This window comes from Lutra lutra, chromosome 17 (genome assembly GCF_902655055.1).
Source record: "Lutra lutra chromosome 17, mLutLut1.2, whole genome shotgun sequence".
Taxonomy (NCBI): Eukaryota; Metazoa; Chordata; class Mammalia; order Carnivora; family Mustelidae; genus Lutra; species Lutra lutra.
In genome coordinates this window covers 14,000,433-14,023,433 of record NC_062294.1, presented here as the reverse complement: position 1 = coordinate 14,023,433, position 23,001 = coordinate 14,000,433, and the positions used below count along the sequence as shown (strand labels likewise).

Genomic DNA, 23,001 nt, shown 5'->3' with positions numbered 1-23,001 from the left:
CTCTCGGTAAAGCACGTGGTGGGAGTATGTATCAGACACCGTAAATAGGGAATGAAAGACCGCACTGTGTAAGATACCCGAGTTGACTTCAGAGAAGATTCCATCAGCACCAGATTTCACTTAAAAATGTCTAAAACGTATGTATGTACGTAAGTATGTGTGTTAATGAAGGTTTTGGGAAATCTAGACTTTGCAGCGAAGTCCTGCTCCCGAACGATCCATTGCGGCGAAAACCTGGTGGACTCTATTTAGAAGTCCTTCCATATTAATTGGATACTCTTTTTCCTGGCATTTGAAGACATTTCAGTTTTTTAGATTCAGTTCTCAGTACTGTCTCCCAAGTGCCCATCCCACCCGCCCCACACAGAATTACTTCTTTCCCCTTTTAAATACTTGACACTTGCCATGCATTTACTCATGTTGACTCCTGCTGAGATGACCAGTCCCTCTATCTCAAGATGGTCAAGTGCTGGGAAAAATTTCTTCCTCCTCTGAGTCTTCATAGATATATGCTGTCCAGTGGCACTCTCTTTATTAACTACAATTGTTAGGTCTTCCCCCACCCCACCCCTCAGCTAGACTGTAAATGTTTTGAAAGTAAGGAACATACCATATTTATCTTTAGTTCCATTACCACATTGTTTTTCTTTTCTTTTTTTTTTTAAGATTTTATTTACTTATTGGACAGACAGAGATCACAAGTAGGCAGAGAGGCAGGCAGAGAGAGGAGGAAGCAGGCTCCCTGCTGAACAGAGAGCCCGATGCGGGGCTCGATCCCAGGACCCTGGGATCATGACCTGGGCGGAAGGCAGAGGCTTTAACCCACTGAGCCACCCAGGTGCCCCACCACATTGTTTTTCAAACTGAGGGAGGAGTGTATTCTTGGCATAGACACTTAAGAGAATATTGGATACTGGTGTCTTTCTGTAATGATTTTTAAAAATAATACAAGTATCATTTGGGCCATTTGGACAACCACCTGAACCCTGAAACCTACCAAGCTATTTCAGTGCCCACATTTTATTGTACTCATTCTCATATTTTGGTACCAAGAAAGAAAACTGGCTGAAATAAACGATGGATGGCTTGCAGGTGAAGGACAAACGACATGCTGTATGAACAAAGGTTTTTCAGCAAGTTAAATAAAGAAAAGTGAGAGAATGGATTTTTGCTACAGCATGAGATAGCGTGCCTGCCAAATCAGAACAACCTGTGTGGTCATAGCTTGTTTCTCTGATAGCTATTTAGTGCAGCCCGTTTTCATTTCATTGGTTTTCAGTTCTGTTTGTATTTAATTTGTATTCTTCCATCAGATATTTATCTTTTGGTTTTTATGATTGTGTAAGAGCTGTAGCATATAGGTTATGCCTAGTTTTATGTTTGAACGTATTTAAAAAGCAGAATACAGTAATTTAAATTTGTCCTGGGGTTCTGAGAATGGTTTCCTTTAAAACACACACACAGGGGCTCCTGGGTGGCTCAGCGGGTTGGACCACTGCCTTCGGCTCGGGTCATGATCTCAGGGTCCTAGGATCGAGTCCCGAATCGGGCTCTCTGCTCGGCGGGGAGCCTGCTTCCCTTTCTCTCTGCCTGCCTCTCTGCCTACTTGTGATCTCTCTCTGTCAAATAAATAAAATCTTTAAAACACACACACACACACACACACACACACACACTGGGACGCCTGTGTGGCTCAGTTGGTTAAGCGGCTGCCTTCGGCTCAGGTCATGATCCCAGCGTCCTGGGATCAAGTCCCATATCGGGCTCCTTGCTCTGCAGGGAACCTGCTTCTCCCTCTGTCTCTGCCTGCCTCTCTGCCTACTTGTGACCTCTCTCTCTCTCTCTCTGACAAATAAATAAATAAAATCTTTAAAAAAAAAATAAAACACACACACACACTACATTTCTTAATTTTTAGCAACATTGACTTAGCTATTCCACATCTTCTATTCCTTTACAGCCTAGGCTTAGCAAATAGCTATTGTAAAGCTAAAGGCACAGCTGGCTGTGTAGATACAGGTGCAGGTGCTTTATAAATGCCCATTGCTTTATTGATCTTTGCTGTTTGTTTTCAGCTCATAGGGACTTCACCTGGGTTCTTAAAAACAAAAACAGAAAAACAAAAAGCCTTTTATCTCCTTCTCAAATTATTCCCTCTTCCTAAAAGAATGATACTAATAAATATGACAAACCCACCAAGAGTATATTTAAAGGACCAGTCAGCTGCTGAGCCCCTACACTGTTCTTGCTCACAATTCACAGAGAAAATGTTCTTCAGGGGAGGAATCTGGCTTTGGTTATGTATCAGAACAGGTGTCATTCTGGGAAATGAGCTAAATATCCCAGAGCGACACGGTACAAATCATTGTTACCAACTTAACAGGTTTCACTGCAGCTACGAGGAAGCAGAAAATCACTGTCATGTCCAGGGGGGACACCTTGCTTACACTTGGAACCTGGAAGTCCAGAATCTTCTCTGGGACTCTCTAGAGGAAGGGAGTAAGTGGTGGATTGGGCAAAATCTAAAGCACCTGGGAAAACATCAAGAGAAAAACAACCCAGGTAAGGCTCTGAGATGAGTGTTTATAAAAGAAAAGTCCTTACTTTTATTCTGGAACAGGAGAAAGAAAAAAATTTAAATCTTTCCGCTTTTGTATATAGGAAAAAATCAGTCACTTTACTTCATTACCACAGTTCCTCTGATATATTTATATTTTGGGGCTTTAATCTTTGATTTGTCTGTGTAGAAAGACCATGAGATTTTCTCAGAGTTTATCAAAAGCTAGCATGCCTGATATTTCACTGAAAGTGCTGTGTAGGATTCTAAAATGGGATACTTTTTTAAAAAATATTCATTTATTTGAGAGAGAGAGAGCATGAGAAGGGGGAGGGTCAGAGGGAAAAGCAGACTCCCTGCCAAGCAGGGAGCCCGATGCGGGACTCGATCGCAGGACTCCAGGATCATGACCTGAGCCGAAGGCAGTCCCTTAACCTACTGAGCCACTCAGGTGCCCCTAAAATGGGAAACTTTTTGTGGCCACTTTGTTCCTGGCAAATATCTCCTCATCATTCTTGGCTCCAAGTTTCCTAATTCAGAAGCCAGAAGAGAAATTATTTGCCTGTTACCTTTCTTACAGAGATATTTTCAAAGTCATGCACCGTAATATTGTGGTCTTGGAGAAATATCTAAGGCTGTGTTATATGACCATCATCTTCACTGAAGTCTAGGTAAATTAATACAAAGCCTTGTGATAAAGAGCGCATAATATGAAAAAATAAATTATCTGTAATGTGTGGGCAGAGAGAAGCTTAACTGCTTCAGTATTAATACTTTTCTGGAGGCAAGCAACCTTAGCTTGACATTAACCTGACCTCCAGGATCCTGCAAGTCTTCTTAACATCTAAAAATCCCTTTGGAGGGAGAGGGTGGTTGGGTTACGGACATTGGGGAAGGTATATGCTGTGGTGAGTGCTGTAAAGTGTGTAAACCTGGCAATTCACAGACCTGTACCGCTGGGGCTAATGATACATTATATGCTAATAAAAATAAAAAATTAAAAAAAATAAAAATCCCTTTGGAAACTTCCTTTATCTTGTCCCCTGACCGAGAAATATAGGTTAGCAATCATCCTTCAAACGTATGGCCCAGTGATAGCCATCTAAATGGTCTTGTAACTAAGGTTACTACACAGTAGAAAATGACCCCCTCAAGGTCCAGGAAACCTTGCTTTCAAATTACTTAGAGACTTCCCTAACCCTTCCCAATTGGAAAGAATGTAATCAGTTCACTCTTCACAATCCCAGGGTAGCTCTTTCTGCCCTCAGGTCCTGTCCCAAAGTTTAATAAAACCACCTTCTTGCACTGAAGATGTCTCAAGAATTCTTTCTTGACCATTCGCTTCTGGACCCTCAATAACACATCACATTTGGGGGATATCCTAAGTTCCATCTCTTAGAAGCTAGCAAAATTTGGTTTTCATATTTACTTTGAAAAAAGGTTGATTTTGGAGTCTGAGGCTCATCTGGGTCTGGTCCTCCTATGGCAGGTATCGTGGGTCCCCGGCCCCTGGAGCTGCCCAGCTGCACTTACATGTCCAGAAACTCCAACTGGATCTCATCAAAAGTGGACTTGTGCCCCCTGGAACATTCTTTCATTTGCCAGGCTGGTAAGTGATGAAGCACCATCCCACCAAATTCATAATTTCTAGAAACTGATTCTACATAAGGACAGCATGCAGATGTATTGGTTAAGGAGTCTGTTCCATGAAAGGGAGATATATGCCAAGTGACATCCAAAGGAGGAGGCAACAGAGGAAAGAAAAAGCCTGGTAAGTCCAGCTTGACAAGAAGTGGTTTTTTTAAGAAGGAACCACCCAAGAGAAGAATGCTTAAGAGTAGATGTGTGTCCTAGTCCTGTCTCCGGGGCAGATCATGGACATTATGCCTCAAGATTTACTTAAGAGTTTGGTTAAATGAAAAGAAAAAAAAAAATGGGGGTTGGGAGAGAATGTGCTTAAGAAGGTTTCCTGTCGCAGAGTCTGTGAATGATAGCGCAAAGGATGTGCTGTCATGATCTTCGTGATACTGATTGGAGTGAGAAACTTTTTTTTTTTTTTTAAGATTTTATTTATTTATTTGACAGAGAGAGATCACAAGTAGACAGAGAGGCAGGCAGAGAGAGAGAGGGAAGCAGGCTCCCCGCTGAGCAGAGATCCCGATGTGGGACTCGATCCCAGGACCCTGAGATCATGACCTGAGCCGAAGGCAGCGGCTTAACCCACTGAGCCACCCAGGCGCCCCTGGAGTGAGAAACTCTTCATCTGGAATGACTTTCATATACATCCCACTCTGGTAGTTAGACCTGTGCCTGATATTGCTTTCGTTTCTTGACTTGGGTGATGTGGGAGAAGGGGTCACAGTAAACTCTATTTTCCTCACATGCACCCCCAAACCATTCAGCACTTGGGCTTCAGAGGGAAGACCACAAAAGCAAAGGAGGAAAATAGAATATTGGTGGGGGAAGATGAGAAGGTGAAGGGTGACGAGGCTGTGGTCGTGTCGGTTTCCTGCCGCAGGAGTAGGCGATGAGAATTGTGTGCCTGAAGTTGGGTGTGTGGTTTTCCAATCTGTGTTTCTCATGGTGGGTGTGTCCAGCATTTATTCTTAGTTCAGTGAATTCTCGAGGACCTTACAATGTCGCAGTCTGAGTAAAAATTTTGTTCCACTTTAAAAAGTCACAAATACATTCTTATTAAAATATGACGCAACTGGGAAGCCTGGGTGGCTTGGTCAGTTAAGCATCTGCATTTTTCACTCTGGTCATGATCCCAGAGTCCTGGGGTCAAGTCCTGCATTGGGCTCCCTGTTCCGCGGGGAGTCTGCTTCTCCCTCTGCCTGCTGCTCTTTCACACACACACACACTCTTGTGGCTGGCACGACAAATCGACCAGGAACGTGAGTGTAAGAGGATGGTGAAAAGAAATTAAGAGACAGAGATGGGGACAGGAGGAACACTGAGAATGATGTCCACATCTTACAATCATTTATAAGGCAGATCACAATAGGAGTAATCCATCAGTACCTAGTCAGATGACCGCAAGTTTCTATAACAAGTTTATATTAACTACAAGCAAACCTCGTGATGTCAGGTAGTCTCGGCTAAAGCCATTAGCAAGACAATCAACCAGGGAGCCGGTGATGGGAGGTACAGGAACAACAAGGACCAACTAAGAATTCGTGACCCTGACCACATTGTTCCCTTCTGTAGGGAAAGTGTGTGGGAAGTCACGTAGGCGAGCCCACGACACACAGTACAGACCCTTTCTCAGTGTTACTCAACTTTCCTATCCTTGACTTCTTATCAAGGTGTCCGGACTGGTTTGATCCACAACTCCAACCATGCCGTAGCCTCCAGTACACTCCCTCTCTGACAAATAAATAAAATCTTTTTAAAAAAGTGAAATATCGGGGCGCCTGGGTGGCTCAGTGGGTTAAAGCCTCTGCCTTTGGCTCAGGTCATGGTCTCAGGGTCCTGCGCAGCGGGGAGCCTGCTTCCTCCTTTCTCTCTGCCTGACTCTCTGCCTACTTGTGATCTCTGTCTGTCAAATAAATAAATAAAATCTTTTAAAAAAAAAATGAAACATCTATAAGTTCTTGATAAAACAGAACACATTGCAATATTTGTTTATTATAAGGAAAAAAAAGGATCTCCTTCCTCAGATGATATTGAAACGACCCTGTATTTCAGGGTAATAAATTTTTGGCTTCCAGCTTCTTGTTCTCCACCCTTTCAAGCTCTCTGTGATATGCTTGCTGGATTTTGCTTTGATAGCACTGTTGTTGGCGAGGCCAAGGTTGTGAGGCCAGTCTCTGCGCAAATCAAGTGGTCCTGTGTTTGTCACAAATGTGAGTGTGCCACCTTACGATTATGAACTGTTTTTCATCCTTATAGGAGGTTATTGGGCCCAAATCCTCTCCAGGATAGGAAAAACAACCCTTAATACAGCCTAAATGATGATGATTTTCCATTCATTTTTCACTCTTCAAGAGTTGAGTTTTTAGACATTTTCACCTACTCTTGGTTTTGGAGTGAAAATTCATTTTTCTGATATTATCACTCATGTACTTGCAAGAGATTACTGCTCTGGAATATGGAGTGTTCGTACAGCAGATAATCTTGGGCAAAAAGAATTCTAGAGGCATCTCGCTGAGTCAGTGAAGCATACAAACTCACAACATCTCGGGATTGTGAGTTTGAGCCCCATGTTGGGTGGAGATATTAATTACACATAAAATCCTTAAAAATAAATAAGTAAAATTTTAAAATAAAAAAATAAAATCTTGGGAAAAAAACAACAAAAAATGTTTTGAAAGAGAATTCTATTCCATTATCTAAGCCAACTCAGCAGATTCTGAACTTGCAATCCTGTGATGAGATATAATGTTTCTGTGGTTGAGAGCTCAAGCTCTGAAGTCAGATGTCTGAGTTCATGTCTTCATTCTGGAACTTTCCTGTTGTGGCCCCTTGGCAGTCCTTCAGAGGACTGTTATGAGGATTAGTAAGATAATACAAGTACAGTATGAGAATAGCGCCTAGCAGTTATTACTGATAATATTATGAAATTTCTCTTTTTTGTGTAAAGTTCATTACTGCTTCTAGATAGCATCACATTCCTGTCAAAGGTCATTGGATATCTTGGAGATCCAGTATTGCTAATTATCTTTAAAACTAAAGTATTAGCACGATGTAATTGCTTAGTATTCAGAACTAGCCATTGTTGGGGCACCGGCTGGCTCAGTCAGAAAAGCATGTGACTCTTGGTCTCCGGCTTGTGAGTTCAAGCCCCATGTTGGGTGTAGAGATTACTTAAATAAATAAAAAAAGAAGAAAAGAAAGAAGAAGGAAGGAAGGAAGGAAGGAGGAAAGAAAGAAAAAGACTGCTCTTTTTTTTTTAAGATTTTTAAAAAATTTATTTATTTGACAGAGATCACAAGTAGGCAGAGAGGCAGAGAGAGAATAGAGAGAGAAGCAGGCTCCCCGCCAAGCAGAGAGCCCGATGTGGGGCTCGATCCCAGGACCCTGATCATGACCCCAGCCGAAGGCAGAGGCTTTAACCCACTGAACCACCCAGGCACCCCAGGAAGAAAAAGAAAAGAAAGAAATCGCTATTTTATTGTGAACTTAAAAAGTGCCTCTTCAGGGCACTTGGATGGCGCAGTCGGTTAAGCATTCAAATCTTGATTTCGGCTCAGTTCATGATCTCAGGGTGGTGAGATGGAGCCTGCCTAAGATGCTCTCCTGTGCCCCTCCCCTCTCTGCTCCTGCACATGCTCTCTCTGTCTCAAGGGAGGAAGGCAGGCAGGGAGGCAGGCCTCTTCCAAAATAACATGTTGGTGGGAGAAGTGTTTGTAAATTTGTTCCTTAACATTCAAGAGAGAAGTTTAATGTTTCATATTGTGAAGTATTGTTGCCCAAAAATACACAAATGCAAATTAAAACTGAGATACCATTTCCCACCTAACACATGGGCATGAATCCACAAACTTAACAACGTATTCCATTGGCAAGACTGTAGGGAAACAGATACTGCCCTAAATTGCTAACAGGAATGCGAGAAGATACAGTTTCTTTTTTTTTCTTTTTTCTTTCTTTCTTTCTTTTTTTTTTTTTTTGATAGAGATCACAAGTAGGCAGAGAGAGGAGGAAGCAGGCTCGATCCCAGGACCCTGAGATCATGACCTGAGCCGAAGGCAGAGGCTTTAACCCACTGAGCCACCCAGGTGCCCCAAGATACAGTTTCTAAAGAAAGGGATGTTTGGCAGTCTCTAGCAAAATTGCATGTACATCTACCCTTTGACCGAGCATTCCTGCTGCTGGGAATCTATCCCAAAGTTACACTGACAAAAATATAAAAAGACACATGAATGAGACTGTTCATTGTGGGTCTCTTTACAATAGCAAAAAAGTAAAAACAGTCCACAGGACACTGGTTGTAAAAAGAAATAAGGAATGTCTCTCTGTACTGCAGTGCGGTCGTTTCTATGTTTTTTTAGTGGAGAAAAGCAATCTGCAGAACAATGTATGGGATGCTACTTGAATCTAAGACAGAGGGTGATATGAACATAGGTAAATATATGCCTAACACACGCATGCATAAGCATAATAGAAAAACAAAAACTAATGAAAATGATTACTTGTGGGAGGGAGGGAATAGGGCAGAAAGGACAGAAATAGAATTTAAATCTTTCTGAATGTAACTGGTTTCATAATTTTGACATTGGAACTCTATAAATGTTTTACATAAATAGAAAAAAAAATTTGTTTTTGTTTCTTAAAAATGAGGAAGAAGAACAGGAGAGGAATTGGATGTAGCAAGTTTAGACAATTTTTAAGATTAATTTTGCTCAAGAGCAAGAAGGAACTAGGGCAGCAGTTCATGAGGCAACGTGAATTGGTGGTTTGTCTTAAGACAGAAGAAAATAGTAGCCAGGACAGTGTCCTTGATCTGAGCTAGTGTGCAGCTAGAGGGGTTCGGTTTGGGTAGGAGCGCAGGGAGCTTATTGGAGCAGGACAGAAGGTGGCATCTGTGGGTGTGGATGCTTGCTGGTTGGGGGCAGATTTGGTGGCAGAACTCTGGAAGGGACCTTAATTGCTTCCATTTTCTTTTTGAAGCAAAAAGTAAGGTTATGACCTGCCTTGAGAGTGAAGATCAGGGACTTCCTTGTCATTGGAGGTACAGTAGAGGAGGACATGGGAAGGAGTCCTCTCAGGAGCAGAAGCACGAAGAGACCCAGGGGACACAGTATGATCGCCCAGCCTGTGATCTGAATTGAAGTGAGATCTAGTCAGTGAGGTGGTGTGATTTTGTCAAGCCATGTTGGGCAGCATGTGTGAGAAACAGCAAGTCAATACAAGGAAGCACGTTCAAGAACGATATTGTTCACCTACTGAACTCTTTTCTCTCTACCGATAGGAATTACACACTATGAGGAGAATATTATACTTAGAACATAATTTCTTAAAATGAAGTTAATTCTATCTTCTTAGTGTTGACCGAGTCAGTGGTCCTCATTTTGTGATGTTGGGGAGTAGAAGGTGTTGTGACGTCAAGAGCAGAAGAGCTCCTTGACAATTCCTATGTTCTTTTAAAAAAAAAAGGTAGTAATCTTTCATGGTGTTGTCTTGATTACCATGTACGTGCTGGTGACAGCTATCTTACAGACTTAAAGCTAGAGCTACATACTGGCAATTATCTTTTCCATTGGCCTCCAAATAGATGCCTTTCCAGACCAAGATGAAAGACATGGAATGAATTCTCATTTACACGGGAGACCCGAGAAGACAAGAGGAGAAGTCCCAATAATGAGAAGCAGAAGGACCGCAGGTGATGGGTAGTGAGATCAATTCCTCTCTGGAAGGGTCGGTTAATGCTCAAGTGTGTCATCCTTTCATGTATGCCATCAATATTTATTATGTTCTGTTTTGTCTGATCTCATTATTGGAGTCTTTGTTCTCATTTTATAGATACTTATTTTCTTAATGGGCCTTTGGCCATCTTCTTTTCACATGTGCCTTAATAAAAGACAAGGTTTTCTCCCACAGAGTTTTCCATCCAAAGAGTCTTCTTAAAGTCCTTGCAGAGTCTTTCACATTGTGGTGTCCTCTGCCCCACGCCTTTTTTCTGAAAAATAAATACTATTTAGGGAAGATGCGTTAGCTTGAAACGACCTCAGTCAATACAGTGTTGGATGACTGTGGAGATCACCTGACCAACCAGGTGGAAAAAGAAACCAATTTAAAGTACATCTGGTGATTATTCTGAGGGGTCTGACCTCATGTCTTCAAGTTTTAGATGTCTTTGTCAGCAAGCCCTCCAAAGACCCCTTAAAAGAGCAATCTAGAAAGTGCTATTGTAGACCCATGAATATCTTTCTGAAGAACAAATGTGAAAATCAGCTTCTCTAAATGCTTTTGTAACTGGGGACTTGTGAGGTGGACAAGAAGTGTTTCATAATAGCATTAGATCGAAGTACAGTTGGTATGCTTCCGACACTGTTAAGTAATTATAGAAGTCACTCTGATGATAATTAAGGCGCTGAGACTAAGGACGCATTTGAAAAGTTTCAGTAAAGCCAAGTGGCGAAAAGTGAATTTCCAGAGAGCAGTGCTGGGAAGTTAATACACTACTTCAGATGAGGCAGGGTTTTTTTGTTTTTTTTTTTAAGATTTTATTTATTTATTTGACAGAGATCACAAGTAGGCGAGAGAGGCAGGCAGAGAGAGAGAGAGAGGAAGGAAGCAGACTCCCTGCTGAGCAGAGAGCCCAGGACCCCGAGATCATGACCTGAGCCGGAGGCAGAGGCTTTAACCCACTGAGCCACCCAGGCGCCCCAGATGAGGCGATTTTAAACGTGCCTTTGTGGGACAAGTTAACTACGTTAAGTAACTAGACATTAGACTGTTTCACTTACATCCTTAGAAATGATACAGTCAAGTTTGCCCTAAAATAACTATCTTTAAATCTCCTCATTGAGAAAGGAGGACTTTGCTTTTATTTGAGGAGTTGCCTTATGTTTATGTATGCATGGTCCTTCGAATTTTTTTTTTTTTCAATTTTTAAGTAATCTCTATGCCCAGTGTGGGGCTCAAATTCACAACCCTGAGATCAAGAATTGCTCCTCTACGCCAGCCAGGTGTCCCCCCCAAAGTCCTTGGAAAATTTTGTGTCACTTCATTTTACCTGTGTTCCTGTTAAATTTTATGTAAATTGGTCTAATTATTTGATGCTAAGAATATTTTTATAGTAGAGTTTAATCACACTTAAATGTGTGTTTTTTTTTAAAGATTTTATTTATTTATTTGACAGAGAGAGATCACAAGTAGACGGAGAGGCAGGCAGAGAGAGAGGAAGGGAAGCAGGCTCCCTGCTGAGCAGAGAGGCCGACGCGGGACTCGATCCCAGGACCCTGAGATCATGACCTGAGACGAAGGCAGCAGCTTAACCCACTGAGCCACCCAGGTGCCCCTTAAATGTGTTTTAATAACTGATGTCATTTCTGGCCTTGTTCTGTGCTTTCTGGGTCTAATCCTTCCTTGCTGCTTTCTTCTGTCCTTTGTTGGAATTTTGCCATTCAGTACTCTTCTTTTAATTGTTTGCCTTCAAGGAGTTGCTCTTTTTGAAAACACATTCCCGCATCTGTGTTTCTCTAATGGTTGGGCTCCGAAGTGAAACAGTCTCTTTTGGAGCCCCCTCATCTGGTTAAAGGAAATTAATACATGGTCGTTTTTCCTTCCCTCCATAGATTTTGTTAGTATAGTGTGTGGATTTTTTTCAGGTTATTGTTATGTTGGCTTTTTTTTTTTTTAAGATTTTATTTATTTATTTGACAGAGAGAGATCACAAGTAGGCAGAGAGGCAGGCAGAGAGAGAGGGGGAAGCAGGCTCCCTGCTGAGCAGAGAGCCCGATGTGGGGCTTGATCCCAGGACCCTGGGATCATGACCGAAGCCCAAGGCAGCCATTTAACTGACTGAGCCAACCAGGCATCCCTATTATATTTGTTTTGTTTTGTTTTTTTAAGATTTTGTTTATTTATTTGACAGAGAGAGAGTTCACAAGCAGGCCAAGAGAGAGGAGGAAGCAGGCTTCCCGCTGAGCAGAGAGTCCGATGTGGGGCTCGATCACAGGACCTGAGATGATGACCTGAGCCGAAGGCAGAGGCTTTAACCCACTGAGCCACCCAGGCGCCCCATATTGGTTCTTTAAAATAGATTTTATTTATTTATTTGAGAGAGAGTAAGGGAAAGAGCAGAGGGAGAGGAAGAGGGAGAGAATCTCAAGCAGACTGCACAGAGCCTGACATGGGGCACAGTCTCACAACCCTGAGATAGTGACCTGATCTGAAACCAAGAGTTAGATGCTTAACCAACTGAGCCACCTGGGGCGCCCTTGTTTTTTTAATATGTAACTTAAGAATACTTCTTAAAAACTTTTGTCAAAGTCCTATTTCCAGCAAATTAGAACATATATCTGTTTTAACTGGCTTCACATTTAGCACCAATCATTTTTATACCGTAACTTTACCCTTTTTGAGCTCTTAATTTTGTATCATTTCTATTCCAGTTGTTTTTACAAGGAAGATCCACTGGTGGAAATATTTTGGGAACTCATGGATACTCAAAATGTCTTTCTAGCCCCTTCCCAATAGGCCATGTTTTAGCAGGATGTACAAGTTAAAAACAGGGTCAGTTGCTGTAACAGAAGTCAGAACGGAAGCTTGAACAAATGGAAGTTCCTTTCTCTTCCACATCACAGTGTAAGTTAAGTAAGGAGTCCAGGGCTGAGAAGTTGTCTCCATAGTTTACGAGACCTAAGCTCTTCCTGCCTTGTTCTACTGTCATCACCTTGTGACTTGCAATCTCATGGTCTATAAAAGCTGTGTTAGCTCCCTGCCTCCATGATCGCGTTCTATCAACTAGGAAGAGAAGGGAAAATGGGAAGCCTGATCCTTTCCTTTAAGGGCATAGCCTGGAATTGCACGTTACTTCTCATATCCCATTGGCCAGGAGCTGATCACAATGCCATGCTGCTGCTATCGAGAGAGGCTGGGAAATGTAGTCTTTAATGGGGCTACCGTGTTTCCTTAGAAGAAGGGGTGGGGGATAAGCAGTAGTCTGCTGTACAAGGAACAGCCTTTCCTTTCTCAGCCTTCCCCTCAAAACTCTGCGGACACCATTCCCTTGCTTTTTGGAATTTAATGTTATCTTGGAAAACAATATAGTCAGACTTTTTTTTAAAAAACAGGTAGCCTTCCCCCCCCCCCCCATCAGATTGTAAAATTTCATAATCCTTGTAATACAGAAGTTTTCTTAGCAGGTATCCAGGTCACTTTTCACTGATTTTGCCTAGAATGTGATATTATATATACACATTTTTCTTAGTTCATGAAAATTCTATTCTCTTTTACCTATACATCACTTACATTTCTAGTTCTAGTTCTAGTTTTGTCCATAGGAAATACCAGTTATCAGGGCACCTGGGTGGCACCCTGTGCCCCCCCTCCCCCTCCTACCCTCCCTCCCTCCTCACCCCCAAACGCTCACACATGGGCTGTCACTCTAAAAAATGAAGAGGAAAAAGAAAGACATGGCAACTAATCAGTACATCTCAGAACTCTGTCCTCCCCCAGCAGTAGTGGTTACAATGATTCTTTGCTAAATAAGACCTATCAGTCCTATCAAGGCAGAGAGACTGTTATAGGAAGAGGTAGAGATGGCAGAGCAGGCTCGTTGTAGCCAGATAAATTGTAATGGGTCTAGAGCACATGGCTTGAAAGAAGTCAACCTAAGTTAATAGCAAATAGTCATGTTAACACACTAGTAGTGCCTTCAGATCATGGTTTTCTTACTGGAAAATGTGGAAAGGGAATGAAAGCAATAACCGAGCTCTGGTAAAATGTCAATGATCATTTTCTAAACTATCAGACTACAGGGATCCCTGGCGGCTCAGTCTGTTACACATCCAACCCTTGGTTTTGGCTCAGGTCATGATCTTGGGCTGCTGGGATTGAGCTGAATAGAGAGTCCGCTTCCCCTCTCCCTCTGCCCCTCACCTCCACTCATGCTCTCTCTCTTGCTCTACTTTCTCTCTCAAATAATTGAATAAAAAATTCTTTTAAAAAATTCTTTGAAAGAGGGGTGCCTAGGTGGCTCAGTCGTTAAGCATCTGCCTTCGGCTCAGGTCATGATCCCAGGCTCCCAGGGTCGAGCCCCACATCGGGCTCCCTGCTTGGCAGGAAGCCTGCTTCTTCCTCTCCTACTCCCTCTATGTGTCTCTCTCTGTCAAATAAATAAATAAAATCTTTTAAAAAAATTCTTTGAAAGTATTAGATTATGGCCATACCACCCTGAACGCACCCAATCTCATCTAAAACTATCAGAAATGTGCTCTGATTTATTAATAGGGAGCCTCTCCTTTTGGTGAAATGATGAGGCAAATATTTCCACAGTAATATTTATGTACTGACAACTTTACAATCGATCTGATTTAAATATTTTTATACTGGGGGTCTTTGAAGAATAAACCAGATGAAACATTAGTGGTTGGTGACTCTTCAGCTCTGGAATCCTAGCTTGTCTCCAGAATTATCAGCGGAAAGTGGTCACTTCGGTTCCCTATATAAAATGATGTGCATTGTTTTCTGCCAAGAATAAGACATCCTTAAATAGGAAGAAATATCTCTATCCTAGACTTTTACTTGAACTTAGTCTTCTTTCTTCTTTCTGTGGCAGCCACGTATCCTGCAGCTGCCTGTCACCACCCCATTCGCGCTAATCTTGTAAGTACGTCCCGGACAGCACACATCAGGGATTGGTCACCTCTGCCCTTCCTGGTGGGTTCCGCCAGAACACCACTCTGGCTCACCAAGGGCCCCAGGTGTAGTTTTCTCATAAGGAAAGCAAAGTACTTATATGCAGGAAAGAACCAGGTTGAATGGATGCTTTACTAACAATATTTTTAAAGGCTCCTCTGGCTTTCGTGTTGTTATAATTATCATTTGTTGGTTGGTTGGTTATTCCCTGCTTTATTCCAAAAAGGACTTGTGATACCTTACAAAAGGATATGCAGTATGATAAAATTTAAATTTCTTTTTAAAAAGGAAAAAAAAAAGGGGGGGGGGGGCTCCTGGGTGGCTCAATGGGTTAAAGCCTCTGCCTTCAGCTCAGGTCATGATCCCAGGGTCCTGGAATCGAATCCCGCATCGGGCTCTCTGCTCAGCAGGGAGCCTGCTTCCCTTCCTCTTTCTCTGCCTGCCTCTCTGCCTACTTGTGATCTCTGTCTGTCAAATAAATAAATAAAATATTTTTTAAAAAAGAAAAAAAAAAGGATGCCTGGGTGGCTCAGTCAGTTAAGCATCTGCCTTTTGGCTCAGGTTACGATCCCAGAGTCCTGGGATTGAGTCCCGCGTCAGGCTCCCTGCTTAATGGGGAGCGTGCTTCTCCCTCTGCCTGCTGCTCCCTTCCTCTGCTTGTTCGTGCTTGCTCTCTCTCTCTCTCTCTCTCTGACAAATAAATAAATAAATAGTCTTTTAAAAAATATTTTATTTAGGGGTGCCTGGGTGGCTCAGTGGGTTAAAGCCTCTGCCTTCGGCTCGGGTCATGATCCCAGGGTCCTGGGATCGAGCCCCGCATCGGGCTCTCTGCTCGGCAGAGAGCCTGCTTCCTCCTCTCTCTCTGCCTGCTTCTCTGTGATCTCCGTCTGTCAAATAAATAAATAAAATCTTAAAAAAAAAAAAGATTTTATTTATTTATTTGACAGAGATCACAAGTAGGCAGAGAGGCAGGCAGAGAGAGAAGGGGAAGCAGGCTCCCTGCTGAGCAGAGAGGCTGATGTGGGGCTCGATCCCAGGACCCTGGGATCATGACCCGAGCTGAAGGCAGAGGCTTACCCCACTGAGCCACCCAGGTGCCCCAATAAATAAATTCTTTTTAAAAATAAATAACAAAACAAAAAATAATTAAAAAGGAAAAAAATATCTGCATGGAAGGAAAATAAAAGTAGGAACTGTAAAATCTATAAAATTTCACATTCAAGAAATTTCTCAACCTTTTTGCCTTTGTGTCCTACATAGGAACCTTTCAGTGGTTGTCTAAAGATAGACTTACATTTACTTGACCCACTGCAAAAAAGAACTGTTCCTAGTTGTGTGAAAGAGAACAAGGATGAGGTCAAAAATCCCTTAAGTGAGAATTTTCTAAAAGATGTTCTACAGAATAGTAACCAATATTGCTTAAAACATTTCCAGAAGGAGGGACGCCTGGGTGGCTCAGTGGGTTAAGCCGCTGCCTTCGGCTCAGGTCATGATCCCAGCATCCTGGGATCGAGTCCCACATCGGGCTCCTTGCTCAGCAGGGAGCCTGCTTCTCCCTCTGCCTCTGCCTGCCACTCTATCTGCTTGTACTCACTCTCGCTCTCTCTCTCTCTGACAAAAAAAAAAAAAAAAAACATTTCCAGAAGGAAAGAAAACAAAGATTTTTGAACGTAGGACTTCTCTGTCTTTCACCTGGCCAGACCTAAACACTTCCTATCAGTTTCACCACTATCACACCATAGTCTAAACCACCATCATCTCCCAGCCGAACTTGGCATCTGCCTCCTGCTCATCTCTCCCTGCTTCTGTCCATGACCCTTTTCTGTCAGTTCTCACAACAGCAATCAGAGGAGCGATCTTTTACAACACAAGTCAGCTCACGCTGCTGTTCCTCAAAGTCCCCAATTGTCTTCCCATCTCATTCAAGGTAAAGTCCTACTCTTCTCCATTGCCTGACATATAAATGCTCTCCCCAGTCCCATCCCTCATTCCCACTCCCAACCCCAGGATATTTCTGATCTCCCCTACATCCTAGTTCTGCTCATCTAGCCTCCTGCTCTTCTTTAGACAAACCCATCAGGCTGTGACCTCAGGGCCTTTGCACTTCTCACATTCCTGTCTCCAGTATATTGGCAGAGCCTTCTCCCTTTATTTCAACTCTCAGCAAAAATGCTGTCTCATACCTCTGAGTACCCTATCTGAAGCATGCTGTTTCCTTTCATCTGTTTACTCTTACTATTTTTCTGCATTTAATATGTAATATAATTTGCCTCCACCTTGAAAATGGAGTCTCCATGAGGGCAAGAACTTAGTTTATTTTGGTCATTGCTATATCCCTAGTTCCCCAAAACATTCTTTGGCATGCAGTAGATGTTTAATTAGAACTTACTGAATGGTTGATAATAAATACACTAATGTAAATTGTGAATCTTTTTTTTTTTAGATTTATTTATTTATTTATTTATTTGACAGAGAGAGAGAGAGAGACATAGAGAGGGAACACAAGCAGGGGGAGTGGGAGAGGGAGAAGCAGGCTCCCCGCTGAGCAGGGAGCCCAATGCAGGGATCCCAGGACCCTGGGATCATGACCTGACCTGAAGGCAGAGGCTTAATGCACTGAGCCACTCAGGCGCCCCTAAATTGTGAATCTTAAAGAGGGTAATATTGGATGCCACTTTTTCAAAACTGAGCACTGGACCTTTTTGAGAAAAATACCCAGTATTACCTCATGGGACATGGGAATGCCAGAATAATTTTGTAAACTCTGCCTTAATTTTCACTTGGTAGAATCAGATTCAGCCTTTTCTTTTATGTACCTTTCAGTCCAAGATCCTGTGTCTTCCCATCAGCCCATTTCCTTCAGCACTCCCCACAGTCACACAGTGACCTCAGTGCCTACCAGCCAGCCTCTCCCTGGCACGCTGGAGCTCACCAGACCGGAGCTTGAAACACAGGCCGGGCAAGCTGTGGTTGAGGCGACCTCAAGCCGCAGAGAGGACTCCCAGGCAGAGGTCTTTACCACTAACCTACAGACGTCACTTCAGGACGCATCTGATCAGGTAAGTACAGAAAACAAGAGGTCACCCTGGGGACATTTGTGACACTGCGAAAGTACTTCTATTCTTTCCTTCGATTTTGGTGATGCTTCCAGCATAGCTGTGTGAGGAAGGGGCCCAGTTCGCTCTCTACCTCTGAGCAGAACCGTACCTCAGAGGACCTGACGGACTAGTGTTTGCCCCAGTGAGAAGCAAGCAGTGAGCGAGTCTGTGGCAATAGTCCACAGTGGATTCCATATCCCCCCTCGGGATTTTAATGTCTTATTTTTATTTAATGCTCTTTAATTTAGTACTTCAGATGGGGAGGACGTTTTGTCTACCTGGCCCAATTTTCTGGCACTGGCAAATACTTCTGGACTGTTCTTCCTACTCACTATCCCCGCTCTCCTTTCTCCCTTGTTCCCTTTTCCCCCACAAACTTCAAAAAAAGCAAAGCTACTTTGATCATGTTGACTGCAGAAAATCATCCTGCCTCTCCTTCCCTATCATTTTTTTTAAAGATTTTTAATTTATTTATTTGACAGACAGAGATCACAAGTAGGCAGAGAAGCAGGCAGAGAGAAAGGGAAGCAGGCTCCCTGCTGAGCAGAGAGCCCGATGCGGGACTCGATCCCAGGACTCTGGGATCATGACCTGAGCCGAAGGCAGAGGCTTTAACCCACTGAGCCACCCAGGCGCCCCCCTATCATTTTTTTTTTTTTTAACACACGCCTTACTTACATGCCGTCTAACATTTTCTTGCTCAAAGATAATACTGTTTATGCTGGATCTGCTTCCAGCGGGAATTGGAACTAGATGTTCATTATTGTTTCAGTTAGTACTGTGTCTCCTGGCAGAAAAACTCAACCCAGTAGCTTACACACAGAGTGCTTTGTTTTCCTTAAACAGAGAGAAGTCTGAAGTGTAGAACACCCAAAAAGGCCTACAAATAAATTATGAGAAAATTAAGAGAATTTATCAGTGTTGCTGAATACCAGATCAATATCAATAAAGCTAATTGTACTTTTACATAGCAGCAGCAATCGGTTAGAAAATTAGATTAAAAAAAAAAAAAAGCTAGAATAGCAGGGGCTCCTGGGTGGCTCAGTCACTTAAGCCTCTGATTCTTTTTTTGTTTTGTTTTGTTTTTTTTTAAGCCTCTGATTCTTGATTTTGGCTCAGTCATGATCTTAGGGTCCTGAGATGGAACCCGGTATAGTTGGGCTTCACACTCGGGCGGCAGGGGAAGCCACTTTGGAATTCCCCCCTCTCCCCTGCCCCTCCTCTGCTCCTTACATAGGTTTGCTCTCTTATAAAATAAAATTAAATAAGTTAATTAATTAACTAATTAATTAAAATTAAATAGAAAGTACCTAGGAGTAAATCTATCCAAAGATGGGCAAAACCTCTATGGAGACAACTATAGAGCTTTATTAAGAGCCATTAAAGAAAGGCGAAGTGAATGGTGAGACCTACCATGCTTCAGCCCAGCTCTGCAACATCGCATAAACCGTCCTCAGTGTCCTTCCTGGCGGGAGGTGGAATGGCATTAAATACGACCTGACCTCCCCTGGAAAGCATGCAGTTTCATGGCCCCTGGGTCTCAGTCATACTTTTATTCCTGCTTTTTTATACCTTGGTCCCCAAGTATGGACCCGCAACCTGGTGGTCCTCAATTCTAAGATCACTCTGTAATTGATCTAACTTCCTGCAAACCCTGTGAATTACAAATAACCCTATTCAACTGTATGGCTTACAAGGGCTGTATCATGGCTGACTTTAAGGACTCTAACTCCTGAGCCCAGCTGCACAGAGTAGGCATTTAATAAAGATTTACTCAACATTGGCTGAACCAAGCTGCAGTGGGCTGTTCTCTAGAAATGGCAGCAAGTAGCTGGTATAAACAGAGATTATCTCAGGGTGGGACTTCTGGTTCAAAGGCAGTAGACTCTTAAAGAGTGGTTATTGTATGACCTTGGTATCTATTCCTCTATGAGAGAGGTAAAAATTCTATCCATTTGCAGAAAAGCTTCTGAAAGGAGTAACTGTTACAGGGAGCCTGTGATTCATGGAGTTTGTCATGTTAACTCTTTTTTTTTTTTTTAAGATTTTTTATTTATTTATTTGACAGACAGAGATCACAAGTAGGCATAGAGGCAGGCAGAGAGAGAGGAGGAAGCAGGCTCCCTGCCGAGCAGAGAGCCCGATACGGGGCTCGATCCCAGGACCCTGGGATCATGACCCGAGCTGAAGGCAGAGGCTTTAACCCACTGAGCCACCCAGGCGCCCCTGTCATGTTAACTCTTGTTAAAACAATGTCTCAAACTACTAACGTGCGGTCATTTTCTATAAATAATTCTGTCAAAATCCTTCATCCCCAACAGGTCATAAACAAGAAAGCAGGGAACATGAGCAAAGTGATTTATGGTTTACAAACTCACAGCAAACTACAGACAGCTTGTGAAATGCTCCAGAAACTGACAGCCTTTATCCCAGGAATTTCTAAGTCAGCTCAGGTAAGCATAGGGTGATGGGGAGGAAACGAGATGGGAGAAAGGGGGAAGCAAAACAGAGACAAAGTATATAAAACAGAAAATACAAAATCTGGAGATGGTTCCCTGTGCAGAATTTCGCCTTATGAACTATTTCTTAGAGACTCAATATATTTAGCCAGAGTATTTATACCTTTAACTCTGAAGATGGCGAATAAATAAGTCAGTAGTGACCTTCTCAGGTATGTTGTGTTTCTTTTGTTCATTTATCAGGTTACTGCCTTTCTGATACATTTGTTAGACATCACGGGGGACAGAAACAGATCCACTCCTTGGCCGAGATAGAGCAGTTCAGCTCTGAAACAGACAATCGGCCTTCAGTGCACTGTGATATTTGCATCTGTGGCTGCCACAGTTATTCTCAGGAATTATTCGTGCCTGGCTCTGCTCCCTACACATAAGTAAATTAAGGGACTAGGATCTGTGAGCATTTTCATTTTTTCTTTTCCATGCCTTTTATTTTCAGATATTCTGCAATAAACCTATAAATGTAATCTGTGTTTATTTGGGCTTCTTCTTTTTTTCTTTCTTTCTTTCTTTCTTTTCTTTTTTTCTTTTTTTAGAGAAACAGAAAGAGAATATGTGTGTGGGCCAGGGGCTGGGGGGTCAGAGGGAGGGAGAGAGAGAGAACCTTAATCAGCCTCCATGCCCAGTGCAGAGCCCTGACATGGGAGCTCATTCTTAGGAATCTGCGACCGTGACCTGCGCCAAAATCGAGTCAGGCACTTAACCGACTGAGCCACCCAGGTACCCCTATTTGGGCTTCTTAATTATGGTAATAACGCATGCTTGTTATTAAAAAATCTGAAAAGCTTATAGAGTTATAAAGCCAAAGCCCTCACCATCTTTGTCCCTCTTGCTAATCCCATTCTCTAAATGTAGTCACTGTTACCAGATTATTACTAATTTGTCATGCATAGCCTGCCAGACTTTTTTCTATGCATGGACAAGTTTATCATTTTAACAACAATGAGGTTAAAGTATACAAATGTTTTGGCCTCTTGATTTTTTTTTTTTTTTTTTTACTTAATGCTGTGTCATGGATATCTTTGTGTCATACACTTAAATGAACCAGTCATTCTTCATGTGCATTTGGACATTTTTCATTTGTCCACCCTCAGAAACAGCATACTACCCATGAACATTCTTGTCCTTACATCACCAATTACTTATGAAGATGTTTCTGGGGAATAGAGTGCCAGAGATAGAAGCAGGGTCTTTTGCATTTTCAGTAGATGACAGAATTGTCTCAAAAGGCACTGTTCTGGGGCACCTGAGTGGCTTAGTTCGTTGGGCGTCTAACTCTTGATTTTGGCTCAGGTCATGATCTTGGGGTCATGGGATCGAGTCCTGCTGAGCATGGAGCCTGCTTGGGATTCTCTCTCTCCCTCCGCGCCCCCTACCCCACATGCCCTCTCTCTCAAATAAATAAATAAATAGGCACTGTTTTACATCCCTACCCACCATTGCCCATGCTCTCCCAATTTCAAAGGCAAGAAAAGAAAGAAAAGGAGGAGGGAACATTTTATTGATTACTGAGGACATTGAACATCATCATATGTATTGATTGACATTGTGTCAATCAGTCACCTCTCAGTTGTTTCTTTGTGTCCTTTGTCCATTTTCCCTCCAATGGGTTGTTTGTCATTTTTTGTTACGTGTTGGTAAGAGAGCTTTATTTACTATTGGTGTTGACCTTTTGTTATTTGTCTTGCAAATATTTTGTGCCCAGGTCTTATTTTTCATTTTGTCTTTTGAACATTTTTTTTTTTTTTTTTTTTTTTTAAAGATTCTATTCATTCATCTGTCATAGAGAGAGAAGCGAGAGCGAGCACAGGCAGACAGAGTGGCAGGCAGAGGCAGAGGGAGAAGCAGGCTCCCTGCCAAGCAAGGAGCCCGATGTGGGACTCGATCCCAGGACGCTGGGATCATGACCTGAGCCGAAGGCAGCTGCTTAACCAACTGAGCCACCCAGGCGTCCCTCATTTTGTCTTTTGGATCTTTTTTTTTTTTTTTTGCAGAAGTTCTTTTTTTTTTTTTTTTTTAAGATTTTATTTATTTATTTGACAGAGAGAGATCACAAGTAGATGGAGAGGCAGGCAGAGAGAGAGAGAGAGGGAAGCAGGCTCCCTGCTGAGCAAAGAGCCCGATGCGGGACTCGATCCCAGGACCCTGAGATCATGACCTAAGCAGCGGCTTAACCCACTGAGCCACCCAGGCGCCCCCAGAAGTTCTTATTAAATGTTACTTTGAAAACAAAAACATTTCAAAACCAAAATAGTCATAGCTACAGTGGATAGTCTGTCAATCTGCTTATCCTCTTACTTGTTTTGTGTGAGAACAACCTAACAAAAGGAGAATTGGGGTTTTCTGGTTCATTTAGAATTTTTCCTGCTTTCTATGGTAAGTCAATCTCGAAGGCTTTTGAGGCCCGAGTTTCAAGGGATAGTCTCCTTAGTGTTCCAGCCAGTACTGCCCTTTCCCTTTTTTTAGCTTAGTTTTGTGAATTAGCTGTTTGATCTACTTACCACTCCGGGAGGGTTCT

At 42.5% G+C, this 23,001-nt stretch overlaps 1 protein-coding gene across 1 annotated transcript in view; it reads left to right on the top strand.

Annotated features, from left to right (window-relative positions):
* The first annotated feature begins 2,267 nt into the window (after positions 1–2,267).
* The window catches only part of PKD1L3 (polycystin 1 like 3, transient receptor potential channel interacting), a 64,645-nt gene continuing 43,911 nt past the window's right edge, over positions 2,268–23,001 (top strand). Inside the window, 7 exon segments of the mRNA XM_047711834.1 lie at positions 2,268–2,562; positions 4,047–4,166; positions 9,777–9,884; positions 14,790–14,836; positions 17,693–17,747; positions 17,750–17,928; positions 20,289–20,420. Of these exon segments, the coding sequence (XP_047567790.1) occupies positions 2,268–2,562; positions 4,047–4,166; positions 9,777–9,884; positions 14,790–14,836; positions 17,693–17,747; positions 17,750–17,928; positions 20,289–20,420 (936 nt within the window).